The sequence below is a fragment of the Sorex fumeus genome, unplaced genomic scaffold, assembly GCF_029834395.1.
Source record: "Sorex fumeus unplaced genomic scaffold, SorFum_2.1 ptg000051l, whole genome shotgun sequence".
Taxonomy (NCBI): Eukaryota; Metazoa; Chordata; class Mammalia; order Eulipotyphla; family Soricidae; genus Sorex; species Sorex fumeus.
In genome coordinates, this window is record NW_026606108.1 from 31,186,930 (window position 1) to 31,203,672 (window position 16,743).

The 16,743-nt window shown below is 42.6% G+C and overlaps 1 protein-coding gene across 6 annotated transcripts in view; it reads left to right on the plus strand.

The window, feature by feature from the left end:
• The first annotated feature begins 244 nt into the window (after window positions 1-244).
• LYRM7 (LYR motif containing 7) overlaps window positions 245-16,743 on the plus strand; it is a 39,174-nt gene continuing 22,675 nt past the window's right edge. For 2 of the 6 annotated variants that reach the window (XM_056124741.1, XM_056124740.1), the window contains exons 1-4: window positions 489-522; window positions 774-852; window positions 7,198-7,270; window positions 10,776-10,846. In XM_056124741.1, the coding sequence (XP_055980716.1) occupies window positions 503-522; window positions 774-852; window positions 7,198-7,270; window positions 10,776-10,846 (243 nt within the window). In that variant the 5' untranslated portion in view covers window positions 489-502. Of the gene's footprint in view, window positions 523-773; window positions 853-7,197; window positions 7,271-10,775; window positions 10,847-16,743 lie in introns of all 6 variants that reach the window. The other 4 variants (XM_056124742.1, XM_056124745.1, XM_056124743.1 and 1 more) reach the window with 4 other exon arrangements.

Sequence of the window (16,743 nt, forward strand, 5' to 3'; positions counted from 1 at the left end):
GGCACGCCGTGGATCTAGGTTCGATCGCCGGCATCCCCTATGGTCCCCTGAATACTGCCAGGAGAATATTGCTGCGTGCAGAGCCGGGTGTGGTCCCAAAACAAAAACAGCAGTTAACACTGGTACCAAACCACTCATGAGAAGTCAATCCACCCTCCCCAATTAGAAGCTGCAACCAGAAACCGGAAGTAGCTCTGCCCCTAATTAAGATGGCGCTCAGGTGATTTCCGTTCTCCTCGCAGGAATTCTGGTCGGAGGTTTCTCGCGGTTTTACCAGAAGGTCCCGGTTTTGCATTTACAGTTCCTCGTGGAAGGCGGGGCTACGAATGATGCTGCCTGGTGATTGGTTACGCCGCGTTAGGAACGTGGCCACGGGAAATTGGACCGGGCAAGACGAACAATGATTGGTTGGCGGGGTGACTGGCCCGCTTGTGAGGTGGTGGCATCGGCGGGGAGAGCCATGGGCCACGCAGCCAAGGTGACAGGGCTGGAGAAGGGGTGGATGCCATGCAAACGGGGAGGGTAAGAGCGCGACCTTTGAGAAGATTGTTTGGAGTGTCCGTACCCGGGGTTCTAGACTCCCCACAAGGAGGAGACCCCAGACCCGCCGCGAAGGTTTTTCAAAAGTTTGTGCAGAGGACGAGGAGGGTGGGAGGGAGGCAGGGTTGGTGGGAGGCAGGGTTGGTCCCCGCTTCTCAGTCTAGCGGGCTTGCGAGTGTTTTTCCGGGTCGCAAGGTCTTTACTTAGGCTTTTGACTCCAGTTTCATCTCCAGACTATGGGAGAGGCCCATTTCCAGACTCTTGAGGATGTTAGGCGCCTTAAGCCGTCCGGCGCTCCTGCCATCCGAAAAGGTGACTGGTTCAGTCAGCCCACCAGAAGATGCATTACAGGCATAAAGACAAAGGAGACTGAGTCCCGGCAAAAATCCGTTGCTAAAAATAATATTAACCGGAACTGCAGTCACGCTGTGTGTGCATGGGGAGTGGTGGTCGCACCCGTATCATCTCCCGAGGACCCGGCTTCAGTTTTAGTCTTCAAATGAACTGACCTGGGCACGGTTCTCAGCAACTCAGTGCTGTCGTGTGCCAGGTCGGCACCAGCTCCTGTCATTGACTGAAACCTATGCAATCAAGGCAGAAAGTGGCTTGCTGCAATATTGTATGGAAAAGTTGTGCTTTGATGTTCTAAGTAAATTTCGATATATGTCACAGCCAGTAGAATCGAGTGGTAAAGGGTTATTCACTTAAAAAAAATTATTATATGGATCACACCCGGACCCTGCAAAAAGAGGAGGGGGTGGGGCTGGAGGCAAAGCATCTGCTTTGACTGCTACTGACCCCTGGTCAGTACCACATACGGATTCCCAGCGCCTCCAGGGGTCACTCCTGAGACCAAAGCCAGAATAACTCCTGGGCATTCTGGGTGTGGCTCAACCACTCCTGCCCCCCCCCCCCGCCCCCAAAATTCTGTGCCCATAGGCTGTTAACAATACTTTAAAAAAGCTCCAGTATAGCTCCATGGTTGAGTACAAGTGTCACTATGTGTGAAGTCCTGGATTCAACCTCTTGGTAATAATAATAGTACAATATGGATGGCCTATAATCCAACACTTATGCTATATTGCCTAGGCACAGTAGTTGCAACAATAAAAAGACCATCTTTGCGTTCATACAGAAACCTACCAGGGTGGAAAATTTTAAACAATTACAAATGAACCTTGAGCAATGGGGGGGGGGGGATAGGGGAATTGACTTTGTGCTGTCCTGAGTATGCTTTTGACACTCCTAAAACTTAACTTCAGTTGTTCCTTGGTGTTTGTGGGGACTCCCATTAGGATTTCCCTGCACCAAAACTCTGAAAAAATGATCAAGTCTCCTATAGCTCCTACGTGAATTCCCGTCATAAAAATTTATCCAAGACACTTTTCCCATTGTGGTTGAATCTAGAAAGTTGGAGTGTCCGTACCCGGGGTTCTAAACTCCCCACAAAGGAGGAGACCCCAGACCCTCCGTGAAGGAAATTCCTGGATATAGAGACTAGCTATTGGAAAAAATTTAGTTCTGGTGCATTCTGCAGTTCAAGGATTAAGTGCATATAATTACAATTATAGCAAGTGTTTTGAATTTTTTAAAGTTTATTTTAGGAGAATTTAACTGATTTAACTTACCTGGAGGGATGCAAAAATGTACTTTATGAAAGCAGGGGGCCAGAGAGATAGTACCATGTGTAGGGCGCTTCCTTACGTGTGGCCAAACTAGGTTCTGTCCCTGGCACCACATATGGTCCCATGAATTTTTACTCCTGGCTGTGCTCAGGATACCCATTGTGGAATCATTGTTGATCACACACAAGGTAAGCCCCTTAACCTCTGTATTTTCTAGCCCAACTTCTATATTTTGGATACTTGTTATATTGGCATCCCATTTCCCAGTACCAAAATCCGTATTAGTTATGTATAGGTGCTCAAAGTAACCAAACTAGGTAGATTAAAAACAATAGTTATTATCTCAGTTCTGGAATCTAGAAATCTGAAATCAAGGTGCCAGAAGAGCCAAACTCCCTCTGTAATTTGGGGAAGAATCCTCCTGGGTATTTAAGCAATAGAGTGCTTACCTTATGTGTGTGTGAAGCATCAAAACAAAATACTTTCATTTGTTCCTAGCTTCCAATAGTGGCTATTGATCCTTGTTATTACATGGTATGCTGTTATGTCACTCCAACCTCTACCTTCATCATCATATGGTGGTCTCCTCCCAATGTCTCTTCTCTTTCAACAAGATATTAGTCATTGGATTAGGTCTCATACCCATGACCTCATCTTAAATTGATTATTTTTGCAAAGATGGTTTCCAAGTAAGGTCACATTTGGTACTGGGGATTAGGACTTCAGCATGTCTTTTGTGGGGGGATGATGGCAAAGAGACAATTCAAGCCAAAACTATATGAATGTATTACATTTTATTTACCCAATCATAAATCGATATTTTTGGGTTGTTTCTGACTCTTCTTACTACAACAGTGTTATTATAAATATTTATGTATAAAATTTTCATGTGAAATCTTTTGATTTCTCATATTTATGTATACAAATACATATATCTGGATATGAAGCTCTTAGGTCATATAATTCTGTTTAACTTTGTGGATGTCTACCAACCTTTTTTTTTTTTTTTTTTTTTTTGCTTTTTGGGTCTCATGCAGCGATGCTCAGGGGTTACTCCTGCCTCTGTACTCAGGAATCACTCCTGGTGGTACTCAGGGGACCCGGGTCGGCTGTGTGCAAGGCAAACACCCTACCCGCTGTGCTATTGCTCCAGCCCCTACCAAACTTTTCCAAAGCAGTTACAGCATTTTACATTCCACCAATGATATATGAATTCTACTTCATCCTGCCAGCACTTGTTATGTTTTATTTTTTTCACATTGTCATCCTATTGGAGTGAAGAAATGTGTTGCTAAAGTTTAGACTAATATTTCCCCAGTAGTAGTTGTGATTGATATCTCTCTGGACTTTTGTTCTTTGAGAAAATGTCTATTCAAATCATTTGTCTCTTTTTATATTGTTGAGTTTCAAAAAGTCTATGTTACAGATTCTAGACTTTTATTGGAAAGATGATTTGAAATAAAAAAAAATTCTATGGGTTACCATTTTTGATAACGTCCTTTCTCCTCAGAAATTTCTTTTGTGTTTGTGAGGATTTGGATACCCAGTGATGCTCAGAGCTTATTCCTGGCTCTGTGCTCAAGGATCACTCCTGGTGGTGCTTGGAGAATCATACACAGTGTCAGTGATCAAGCCAGTGTTGGCTACATCAAGACAAATGCCTTTCCCCCTGTACTATCTCTCTAACCCTCTGATCCCTTTTTACAGGGAAACAAAGGATTTGTAGTTTCATAAAGATGATAAATCATTGGGCTTGAGCAATACTACAGTGGGTAGGGGCTGCTTGCCTTACACATGACCAAACTGGGTTAGATCCCTGGTATCCCATATGATCCCCTGAGCCTGTCAGGAGTGGTTCCTGAGTGCAGAGTCAGGAATAAGCCCTGAGCACCTATCAGATGTGGCCCAGAAGCAAAACAAAAAAAGATGATAAATGAGACATTTGAGAGATAAAATAGAAATTGGTGAATATCCTCTACTTCTACATATTCCTGCTACTTAAGAAATAAGTTTTTTTTAAAATCAGTTACTATTTGATATTTGCCTTTATGCTTCTCAGGGTCATGCTTTAACTACTATTTATTGATTTCTCCCCTCCCACCCTGAGGATAAAATTTATTGACTTTAACTATGTAAATTGCTGACTTCGCCCTCCATTTGCCTTTGTCCTCTGAATATACAATTTTGGTGACCCCTTTTGCTTGTTATTTTGTATGTTGGCAGTGCTCAGGGGCTGCTCCCATTGGTGCTTAGAGAATCATGCAGTGCCAGGAATCTAATCTGAGCCTCCTGCACAAAAAGCTTGTACTTTAGCCCTTTGAGCTGTCTTTCCTGCCCTGTGAATAGATTTTTGAGGGGTGGCAGTATAGAGATTTTTGGTGGCACCCAGTAATGCCCAGGGCTTATTCCTGGCTCTGCGCTCAGGTTTCACTCTTTCAGGGCTCAGGAGACCATATGCAGTGCCAATTTGCAAAGCAAGCATCCTACCTGTTAAACTATCACTCTGGATCTCATTTTTATCTTTGATATTATTATAACTCCATGCAACGTTTTCACAGCTGAAACCTTTAATATATATGACTGTACTATCTTTTCTAATTCTTAGTTTTTCTTGAAATTAATCAATCCCTTATTTGTATTATCGTTGGTTGGATTTCTACTTTTCCAAATTCTGAGCTTAACTGAAGTCTGTAAGTTTCAGTTTTTTTTTCCCTAATGAAGTATTTTTTGGAGCAATTTAATGTTTTTGTGATAGTGCAGATTTACTATTTTCTAGATTGCACAAATACTGATCTGTACTTGTTCTTTACTGTCATCTCTGCTTCTCTTATGGTAGATCAATCATCTGTCTCCCTAATCTCCACATTTTTTTTCCTTTGTGGTTGATCTCCTTGTTTTGGTAAGAAAATTCTATAGCTATCTAGGAAAAGAGATACAGAAAATCAGAGACGTTGCATTTCTGAAAATTCCATTTTATCCTTGTAATGAGGTGGTAGTTTGACTATATATACTGTTCAAAGTTTGACACTTTTAGGGACCAGAGTGATAGTACAGTAGGTAGGGTGTTTGCCTTGCATGTGACCAATCCAGATTTGATCTCCAGCATCCACTATGGTTCCCCAAAGCACTGCCGGGAAAAATCCCTGAATGCAGAACCAGGAGTAACCTCTGAGCACCGCCAAAACAAACAACAACAACAAAACTAAAATTCAACAATTTTAAAACTAGAAGACATTGTTTTGCTTTGTTTTTTTTGTTTTTTGGGTCACACCTAGCGATGCTCAGAGATTACTCCTGGCTCTGCACTCAGGAATTCTGAGAGTGCTTGGGGGACCATATGGGATGCCAGGGATCCAACCTAGGTCGACTGCATGCAAGGCAAACACCCTATCGGCTGTACTATTGTTCTGGCCCCCAAACTAGAAGACATTGTACCATGAATTTTCACAGTGATATTTCTTTGCAAACCAGGTACCATTCTGAGTTCTAGCTCTTACTTTTATTTATTTTTGTTTGGGGGCCACACCCGGCTGTGCTTAGAAATTACTACTGGGTCTCTGTTCAGAAATCACTCCTAGCAGTGCTCGGGGACCATATAGCACGCTAGGGATAGAACCTGCATCAGCCATATGCAAGGCTAGTGCTCTACCCAGTGTACTTTCGCCCTGACCCCTCATCCAGTTATTCTGTATACAATTTATAAGTGAGTCCTGTGTTTGTTCTTCTTCTGGCTTATTTCATTTAACATGATACCTTCCAGTTTCATCCTTGTTGCAGCAAATTGCATGATTTCATCTTTCCTTAAAGCTGCATAGTATTCCATTGTGTATATGTACCACATATTCATGATCCACTTATCTATCATTGGATACCTTGCTTGATTCCTTATCTGTACTAAGTGCTATAATGAGTTAAATATGTGCATGTATCTTTTTTGAATGAATGTCTTTCATCCTGGAGCTAGATATCCAGGAGTGGAATTGCCGGCTCATATACACAGCCTCTCTCTACTTTTTTTGATGAGGCAAGGTGTGGAGGGTGGGGGAGCCAGGGTTACACCTAATCCTGTCTTGGTGCTCAGGAGTGATTTCTGGCCATGCTCTGAGAACCATATGGTACTAGGGATTCCAGCTGGGGTTGGCCACATGCAAGGCAAATGCCTTTAGTTCTGTGTTCTCTGACCCCTCTCTACTTTTTTTTATAACTAGTCTTAAAATAAGTCATAGCGTTCCTCTTTTCAGAAATTAGAATTGCATCTACCTAATTATCTGAAATATCTTCTTTCAATATCTCTGTTAGGGGCTGGAGAGATAGTACAACTGGTAGGGCATGAAGTCATGCATGAAGTCAACCTAAATTTGATCCCTAGCATCCTATATGGTCCCCTGAGTGCTGGCAAGAGAACTCCTGAGTGTAGAGCCAGGAGTAAGACCTGTGCACTGCTGGGTGTGGCCCAAAAACAACAATAACAATATCTCAAGAAGAAATAAATCCATGTATGTGTGTTTGATATTAAGAGCAGGTAAATCCCTCGGTATGTTAAGCAAAGTAAAACATATGATTCAGACTAGTAAGGTTAGTTTCCTTAGCAGGCAAAATATTTGGTTTTTTTGTGTGAAAGGAACTTCCTAGCATTACTCAGGGCACATCAGAGAGTTACACCCAGTAGTCCTCTGGGAGCCGCGTGTGCTATGAGTCAAACGTGGGACCTCCTTGTGCATGCATGGCATGTGCTCCATCCCTCAGGTGGGCAGAAGGTACCTCCACTCGCCAGAGCTATCTCACCCTGTGGCATTAATATTTTAACATTCTTACTGTTTTGTTTCAGTCAACATTGTGTTATTTTTGTAAATCCATTTTTTAAATCTAAAGATAATAAAGGGAGTGCTATTTTGGCAAACTGTTTTCATCAGCTATTTTGAATAATAGTCTGGGCCAGGGGGGAGGGAGGGAGGCAATACAGTTCAATGCTTATAACTGTAAAATTTTTTAAATTTCACTTTTGAGGTATGAATTCTGATTTTCTTTACAGGTTTTACAGCTCTTTAAAACATTGCACAGGACCAGACAAGAAGTTTTTAAAAATGATGTCAAAGCATTAAGAGGTAAGTAGTTTGTTTTTTATCCCCTTGGAGCAAATTAGTTTTTATTTATTTTGTTTTGTTTTGTTTTGGGCCACACTTGATGATGCTCAGGACTTACCCCTGGCTCTGCAGTCAGAAATCAACCCTGGCAGTGCTTAGAGAACCATATGGGTTTCCAGGGGTCAAACCCAGGTTGGCAGTGTACAAGGCAACCACCTTACCTGCTGTACTAGCTGTACTATTGCTCCAGCCCGCAAATCAGTTTTTTAGATAGTTGTTCCTTAGTCCTAGAATTCCTATTGTATGGTCAAGAACCATCTTAGTTGACCTTGGCTTTTTTCCTAATGTTGCTGTATTTTATTTTATATTCATTAATTTTTGTCTTGAGACCATAGCCAGCATGCTCAGGGCTTACTTCTGGCTCAAAGATTACTCCTAAAAGGATTCTGGGGACCTTATGAGGTGCCAGGATCAAATGTTGGTCAGCTGCATGGCAAGTGCCCTACCTGCTATATTATCTCTAAGGCCTTTAATGTCGCAATATTTTATAACGATTTTATATTTTATAACGATTATATTAGGCTTCTTGAGTAATATTTAAAGAAAGCTGGAGCGATAGCACAGCGGTAGGGCATTTGCCTTACAAGCAGCCAACATGGCCGACCCGAGTTCGATTCCTCTGCCCCTCTCGGAGAGCCCGGCAAGCTACTGAGAGTATTTCCCCCGCATGGCAGAGCCTGGCAAGCTACCCATGATGTATTCGATATGCAAAACACAGTAACAACAAGTCTCACGATGGAGATGTTACTGGGCCACTCAAGCAAAATTGATGGACAACAGGAGGACCGTGACGTCTATTTAAAAAAAGCATTTTTTAAAAATGAGATTTTTCATAAAGAATCAGTGGGGAAAAGCATCAAAATTTATTTATTTATTTGGCTTTTTTGGTCATACTTGGTAATGCTCAGGGCTTACTCCTAGCTCTGTACTCAGGAATTACCCTGGTGGTGCTTGGGGTACCATGTGGAATGCTGGGGATCGAACCCAGGTAGGCTGCGTGCAAGGCAAATGCCTACTTACTGTACTTTTGCTCTGGCCCCAACATCACAATTTTAATGTGCTCTATTCCTTGCCTATATCCAAGTAATTTCTCTCATATAATAAATCAGATTTTTGCATTGTTCAAGACCAAATTCTTATTATGCTTTGTGTTAGTCTGGAAGTAACAGTGACTATGAAAGAGAATCGATTCCAAACTATGCCAAGTTTAGTATCTCACTGTTTGAGATTATTTCTGTTATCTGGTAATGAAAGCTCTGAAGCTCAGCCTCATGTTTGGTCCTTATACCTAAGTTTTTCTAAGAGGCCAGACAGATACTATCCCTAGAAATAAAAGATTTTGTCATTCACCAAAAATCATTTCCTGAATATTAGACTATATGTTTTGAGTTTCCCCCAGCACCACAGGTGGCCCAGGTAATATCCAGCACCACAGGGCCAAGCAGTATCACATCTTTGGTCCCTCACATTGACTGAACTGCCAGGCTGATTGGCAGATAATTGCCAGGAAGAGCTTTTGAACCTTGATACCAGTTGGGAGACCCAGGGGAATAAAAAAAAGTATAAGTTTGTATGTATTTTCAACAGTTCCTCATTTAATTCTCATAACAGCACTTTGAGGTAGGTGAGGTAGTTACTTTCATAATGGGGGTTAGGGGGTGGGGAGGGGTTGTCATACCCAGTGGTGCTCAGGACTTACTCCCGGCTTTGCCCTCAGGGATCACTCCTGGTGGCACCAGGATCATATGGGATGCTGGTATCTAACCTGGGTCAGCCAACTATAAGGCAAGCACCCTACCTGCTGAACTATTGCCCCAGCCTCTATAATTCTTTTTTTTTTTTGCAGATGAGAAAATTGACCAAATGTGTAAGAATTTGTCCCACATCATACTTTGTCGTGCTGCTGGGAATCATAAATAGCTTCCAGGATCACTCTCAGCGTGTGGGATGGTGCTGGGGATTGAACGTGGGGCCTCATGCATGCCAGGCACCTTGGTGTTCTACCACAAAGCCACATCCCCTCGCACCTCCTTTAAAGGTTTTTAACCAAAATAATTTTGATAACAGCTAAAACTGCATATTTTTTAGCCTTTTACATCAACTGTTCCATTAACTGTTCACAGAAACATAATAAGGCAGCTTGGAGCACCATATTAGACCAAGGTACGCTGTTGTGGAGGACCAGAGATGTAACTCATGGTAGAGCACATGAGTCACTGTGGTCCTGTGTTTGATGCCTGACTTGCCCCATAAGCAAGACAAAAAAATCATGCTGTTGTAGTTTTGCTAAAGTCTCAGTGATACATATGAGCATAGTTTTATATATAGCTCATTTTATGTCAGGACTCTCAAATATATGTAGACTACCTATTTTTTCTATAAATGTTGTTTATATGTGTAGATTTAACATGCTTGTGTGTATTGTGTTTTTACCTTTAAAAACACTGAGGAGGCAGAGCAATAGTACAGCTGTTAGGGCATTTGTCTTGCACACAGCCAACCCAGGTTTGTGGCATCTAATATAGTCCTCTGAGCACCACCAGGAGTGATCCCTGAGGGCAGAGCCAGGAGTAAACCCTGAGCTTTGCCAGGTGTGCCCAACAAACAAACAAATCTGGAATGGCCTCTGGACTCCCTAGTACTGCTTTGGACTCCCCTTCCATCTTTCTCAAAAAAAAAAAAAAACCACGTTAAATCTTTAGATTTTCTGAAACAAAGCATTAGATTGAACTTATTGGAATTGTATTAGCCATAGTAGAGGTTTCCAAACTTAACTGACTGGCCTCCCCTTTTCAGAAGAACAAAAACATAACTCTGCATCCTCCTAGAAATCTGTCTTTTAGCAAACACTCAAAGTACCCCTCACCCAGTTGCACCCAAGGCTCCTACTTCTCCCTTGAATGACTCCAGCATTCTTGGGAGGAAGTGAGATGGTATTTCCCACTTTGGGAAAAACACTGAGTTAGAGATAAACAAATGAAATTAGAAATAAAGTCAAGAAACAAAAGTATTGGAATGATAAAGGATTATATCAGGTTTAATCACAAATTCACCTGAGTATCAAAAACTGTTCAAGGTAGTACTTTAATAATTGTTTAGGCTTATACTTGCTTTACGTGGAACAAGATTACTCTATTAGAAAAGTAATCACAATGGATCACGACGATCATGACCATCCTGTTGTTTGTCGATTGCCTCGAGCAGGCCCCAGTAATGTCTCCTTCATCCTAGCCCTGAGATTTTTAAAAAACTGCCATATTTAAGACTCTTTCAGGGTTAGGAGAATGAGACCCATCATTGTTATTGGTATTTGGCATATTGGGTACGCCACGGGGAGTTTGCCAGACTCTGCTGTGTGGGCAGGTTACATTCGGTAGCCTGCCAGTTATCACAATGGATAACATTTAAGTATTGGTATAGCTATTATATATTAGAAAACCAAATAACTGTATCTTTGTTTTTCTAGCAGCCAGAATAAAGATAAATGAAGAATTCAAAAGTAATAAAAATGAAACTTCTCCTAAGAAAATAGAAGAGGTACAGTAATTGAGTTTTTTTAATTACAATAAACTCTCATCCATTTTCTTAGCAAATAGATAAAAGCTATAACTCAGTAGATGAAACCATCACAGCTAAAATCTTGTTTGCTGTGGCTCAGCTTCTCAATGTCATTTGGCACTGCCAGGGTAGCAAATTACTTGAACAGACTTTTCAGGAATTCCTCTTTGGGTTGTAAGTTAGTCAGCCATAGTTTATGAGCTGTAGTTTCATTTTAATCACTTATTCTCGTTGAAGTTAGTCTACTGAAACTACTGAAACTTAGTCTGTGACCTCCCTGGTGCTTTCGCTATATGTCCATTGAATAAAATGTATGTTAATTTTTTCTTATGTAAATCATACTGTTTATGTATATTATCTTTGCTTTAAGCTTTCTAGTGTACCTGTATCAGGCTTTATATAAAGGTAGGAAAACAAAAAAAATTGGAAAATTATTTAGAGATGTACTTATGATTCTGGGCTGGAGCGATAGCACAGCGGTAGGGCGTTCGCCTTACAAGCGGCCAGCATGGCTGACCCGAGTTCGATTCCTCCGCCCCTCTCGGAGAGCCCGGCAAGCTACGGAGAGTATTCGATATGCCAAACACAGTAACAACAAAGTCTCCAATGGAGACGTTACTGGGCCCGCTCGAGCAAATCGACGATCAACGGGAGGGCCTTTACCTTTACCTTACTTATGATTCTAAAAATTGATTCAGTGGTCAAGCATATGCTATGTGTGTGTGAGATCGTCAGTTCACTCCTCAGCATGACACCCGCACATACACATGCACCACATTCACCACATAAAATACACACATAAACAAATAATAATAAATGTTGGTAAGAGAAAGGTAAAAATTACAAAAATAATTTCATGTTTAGTAGAATTTCTGCATGTTAAAAAGAATCTGATAAAAGCATATTCCATTCTAGAGTTCTTTTTCTTGCAATCTCTTTCCCTCAGCTCTCTTTCCTCTCCCTCTTATTTACTAAATAAAAATATTTTTAAATATAAAAATGCACTTATAGTTAGTAAAGAAAAAAAAGAGCTGAATTTAAGTAGAAAATACCACTAGTAGCCAAGCTAATGAGACAAAATGAGATAGCCTAGGTATTTCTATCATGTTAAGGAAAAGTGAAATATTTTACTTAAGCATGTGATAGGTGACACAGGAAGTATGTAATTTTTATTCATGGCAGAAGATGACAAATAATGATTGAAAACGTTGAAAAGCTTTTTAACTTTGTACTATTTATGCAGTAGACATTAACAACATGGTGATTATTTTTAATTTTTGAAATCATGATGAAATCTTAATCAGGGTCTGTTTATATCAGTGAATTCCATTGTCCCAAATTCGTTTTGCTTATGGAGCATTGACTTGACATTAATCAGTCTAGAAATTAGAAATTTGTTGTATATAAATGTGTATTTTGTGGTTATGTATATTAAAGAGTAGTTTTGGGGCTGGAGCGATAGCACAGCGGGTAGAGTGTTTGCCTTGCATGCGGTCGACCTGGGTTTGATTCCCAGCATCCCATATGGTCCCCCGAACACCACCAAGAGTAATTCCTGAGTGCATGAGCCAGGAGTAACCCCTGTGCATCGCCGGGTGTGACCCAAAAAGCAAATAATAATAATAATAATAACGGTCACGGTCACGATCCTCCTGTTGTTCATCGGTTTGCTCAAGCGGGCCCAGTAACGTCTCCACTGGATACTTTGTTGTTACTATGTTTGGCATATTGAATACGTCACGGGCAGCTTGCCAGGCTCTGCCGTGCAGGCTCGATACTCTCGGTAGCTTGCCGGGCTCTAATAATAATAATAATAATAATAATAATAAAGTTTTAAAAAAAGAGTAGTTTTTAGATAATTATGTTGCCAGGTATTAGAAGACTCATTATGTCATGGCACCAAAAGAAATCTTAGACATCTTTTGTTTTGAATCACACCTGGCTCTGCGTCCGGGGATCACTCCTGGCAGTGCTGGTTATCAAACCAGAACCTGATGAAATGAGGGTTGGCCATGACAAGAGCCTTAATATCTGTACTGTCTCTCCAGATCTCCCTAATTTAGAAATATTTTCAGTATTTTTCTCAACCCCCACACTCAGTTATGGGGCCATTATAGGCTCTATCTAAGCTATCTCCCGCCTATCCCCTCTGATCACCTCTACTGTCTTGCTCCTTATCAAGCCTTGTTTGTAATATTGGATCTAGGTCTCACCTCTGTTTATGCATCTTCAGTGGATGAGGAGGCCTGATTTTTCTTTTGTCTTCCCTATCTTCAGCTTTCAACTCATGCCCCCTCTCAGCTCTCCAAGGAGGTGAGTGTCTCTGTTGACGGCAGCTCCTCCTTTGGAAAGGAGTTGCTTGTCTTCCTCCAGGCCTCCCTCCTTCCCTCTTCAGGACCTTATACACCTGAAGTTTGTGCCCTACTTATGAGTACATCCAAGTGCTACTCTTCTTCCTTGACTCTTTTCTTTCTCTTACTCTTAAATCCAAACTGTCAGAAAATCATAGAGGCTTAGCCATCAAAATATACCCAGATTTCTACCACGTCTCATTCTGCCCATTGTTATCTCCTGGATTAACCATCTTCTCTCCCTAGTTTTTTGTAATAGACTCCTAAAAGTTCTCCCTGCTTCTGCTGTAACTCCCTGTGACCTACTCTTAGTGCTTTTATTTATTTATTTTTGTTTTGTTTTTGTTTGTTTGTTTGTTTTGTTTTATGTAGGAGTACTGCTGTTCATTAAGCCACTGATTAGCTGATTGAGTTGGGCATGAACTCCACCTTACTTTTTTATCCATAATTTTATTTATTTATTTATTTTTCTTCTTATATTTATTTATTGAATCACTGTGGGAAAAGTTACAAAGCTTTCAGGTTTAAGTATCGGTCATGGGGGTATGGTGCAGCCAGCAGGTCAAGCTGTAGCCATGAGGCGAGTGTATCAGCAATCTGATGTCACCTTCAGACTTCCAGATACCCCAAAATTGCTGCTGTGCCTTTGGCGAGACCCCAAAAACTTGGGACAGAGTTTACCAAGAAAGTAAACAGCCAAAAGTTAGGTATGTGGGAAACACACCCACAAACCACCTCTGTCTCAGCTATATAATTGGAGGCAGGACCTCTCTGGTTCCTGATTAAACTGCTTAATGGCCATGATCCCAGAGACTCAGAAACAAATCTTGAAACCCAGCGGTTTTGGGCAGAAATGTGTCCGGTCCCTGCAGTAGGTTACCAGTGCTGGGCCAACCCAGGTGGGAATAGGTTTCGTGCATTGGCCTTTTCCCCCTGGTGGCCCGGTGGCGGCCATCCTCCAGAGGCCATTGGACAGTCAGGCTTGGGCCCGTAGTGACGAAACTTGGTGGGCCTCATGGGATGGGGGTGGAGCCAGTCCTGTCCTCCCCACCCCAACGAGACCCCAAGTCATCGCCCACAAACGGCCTCTCTGGCTCCTGATCAAGCTGCTTAACGGCCATGATCCCAGAGACTCAGAAACAAATCTCGAAACCCAGTGGCTCTTGGCAGAAATGCGTCCGGACCATGCAGTAGGTTATTGTCGCCGGGTCATCCCAGGGGGGAAAGGGTGTTGTTCCTCCGCCTGCTTCCCCCTGGTGGCTCGGTGGCCGTCATCCTCCAGAGGCCATTGGACAGTCAGACTTGGGCCCGCAGTGATGAGACATTTTGGGCCTCACGGGATGGAGCTGGTCCTGTCCTCCCCACCCCAACAAGACCCCAAATCATCGCCAATGAATGGCCTTTCTGGCTCCTGATCAGGCTGCTTAACGGCCATGATCCCAGAGACTCAGGAGCAAATCTCGGAACCCAGCAGGTTTTGGCAGAAATCCCTCCAGATTTAAGTGTTAAAATTTTGGAAATTCAAAATCATGCAGCCACTGCAACCACACGACATCATATGTTATTCATAGCCAGCAAAAGAAAACAAATTGTCTACTGTTGACTTTTCAGCAGATCTGAGTGTTGGGGTAAAATCTCAAATAATAATGGTGGGTCTGGTGTCAAAATATTGAATGTGATCAAAGTAGAGAGAGAGTAATATGGAAATCATCTGCCCCACAGGTAGGGGGAGGGTATGGGATGGGGGTATACTGGGGTTGTTTTGGGTGGAGAATGGGCACTGGTGAAGGTACGGGTGTTTCATTGTATGACTGAGACTGAGACTTAGTCCCAACAACCCCAGTATACCGCCATCCCACACCCTCCCTCAGTCTCAGTCTCAGTTGTTGGGGGTGGAGAATGGGCACTGGTGAAGGTACGGGTGTTTCATTGTATGACTGAGACTTAGTCCCGAAAGCTTTGTAACTGCTCTCACGGTGATTTAATAAATAAAATTATAAAAAAATGGAAAAAAAAAGTAAGGTGGAGTTCATGCACAATTCAGTCAGCTAATTAGTGGCTGAATAAATAGTAGTATTCCTACATAAAAAAAAATAAGTCTCAGTCATACAATGATCAAACACCTTTCCCTTCACCAGTACTCATTTTTCACCACCAAGAACTCCAATATACCCCCCTCCCACCCCTTCCAATGCCTGTGAGGCAGATGATTTTTACTTAACTTTTCTCTACATTGATTACTATTCATTATTTCGACAAAAGATGCACCATTATTGTTTAGAATTCCTCCCCAACAATCAGAATTGCTGAAAAGGCATTGTGAAATACTTTGTTTTCTATAGCTGGTATGAGAATCATATAATGTCATATAATGATTTTGGATTTCTGCAAAGAGCCAGATAATTACGAGATTGGTTTCTGTGCTTCTGGTGTTATGGCTGTGCTGGAGAGCCACTTGTGAGGGGCAGCTGGTGACCTCGGTAGGGCGTGAAGGACGAGCCAGTACCACCGCCCTTCCCATGAGACTGCAGTTGCCCCATCACCGCTGGCTCATACCTGGCTTTCCAATAAGCTCTGAGGCAGTGACCACCTTGCTGCTGGGAGGGGGGGACAGCGGAAGGGAGCAACACCCTTTCCCTCCCGGGGAGGCATGGTGCCATAGTTTAATGCATGGACCATTCACTCTTCTGCTATTGGGTTCTGGACTAAGTCCTTTTGCCTCTAGAGCCATAGCTGTGTCAGAGAGCCGCTCGTGAGGGGCAACTCGTGACCTTGGTAGGCGTGAAGGACGAGCCAGTACTGTCCCCCTTCCCATGAGACTGCAGTTGCCCCATCACCACTGGCTCATACCTGGCTTTCCTATATGCTCTGAGGCGGCGGCCACCTTGTATGCGGTCGAGATGAATTTCTGCCAAAAGCCGCTGGGTTTTGAGATTTGTTTCTGAGTCTCTGGGATCATGGCCATTAATCTGCTTGATCAGGAGCCAGAGAGGCCGTTTGTAGGTGTCGACTCAGGGTCTTGTTGGGATGGAGAGAAAAGGGCCAGTTCCACCCCCATCTGGTGAGGCCCCTAGTGTCTCATCACTGCAGGCCCAAACCTGACTGTCCTGTGGCCTCTGGAGGATGATGGTCACCAGGCTGCCAGGGGAAACAGGCCAAGGCAAGAAACCTATTCCCACCTGGATTGGCCCTGCACCAGTAACCTACTGCAGGAACAGGACGTATTTCTGTCAAAAATCTTTGGGTTCCGAGATTCGTTTCTGAGTCTCTGGGATCATGGCCATTAAGCAATTCGATCAGAAACTAGAGGCCATGCTTCCAATTATATAGCTGAGATGGAGGTGGTTTGTGGCTGTGTTTCCCACATACCTAATTTTGGCCGTTTACTTTCTTGGTAAACTTTGCCCCAAGTTTTTGGGGTCTGGCCAAAGACACAGCAGCAATTTTGGGGTATCTGAAAGTCTGACGGTGCCATCAGGCTGGTGATGCACTCACCTCACAGGTACAGATTGACCTGCTGGTGGC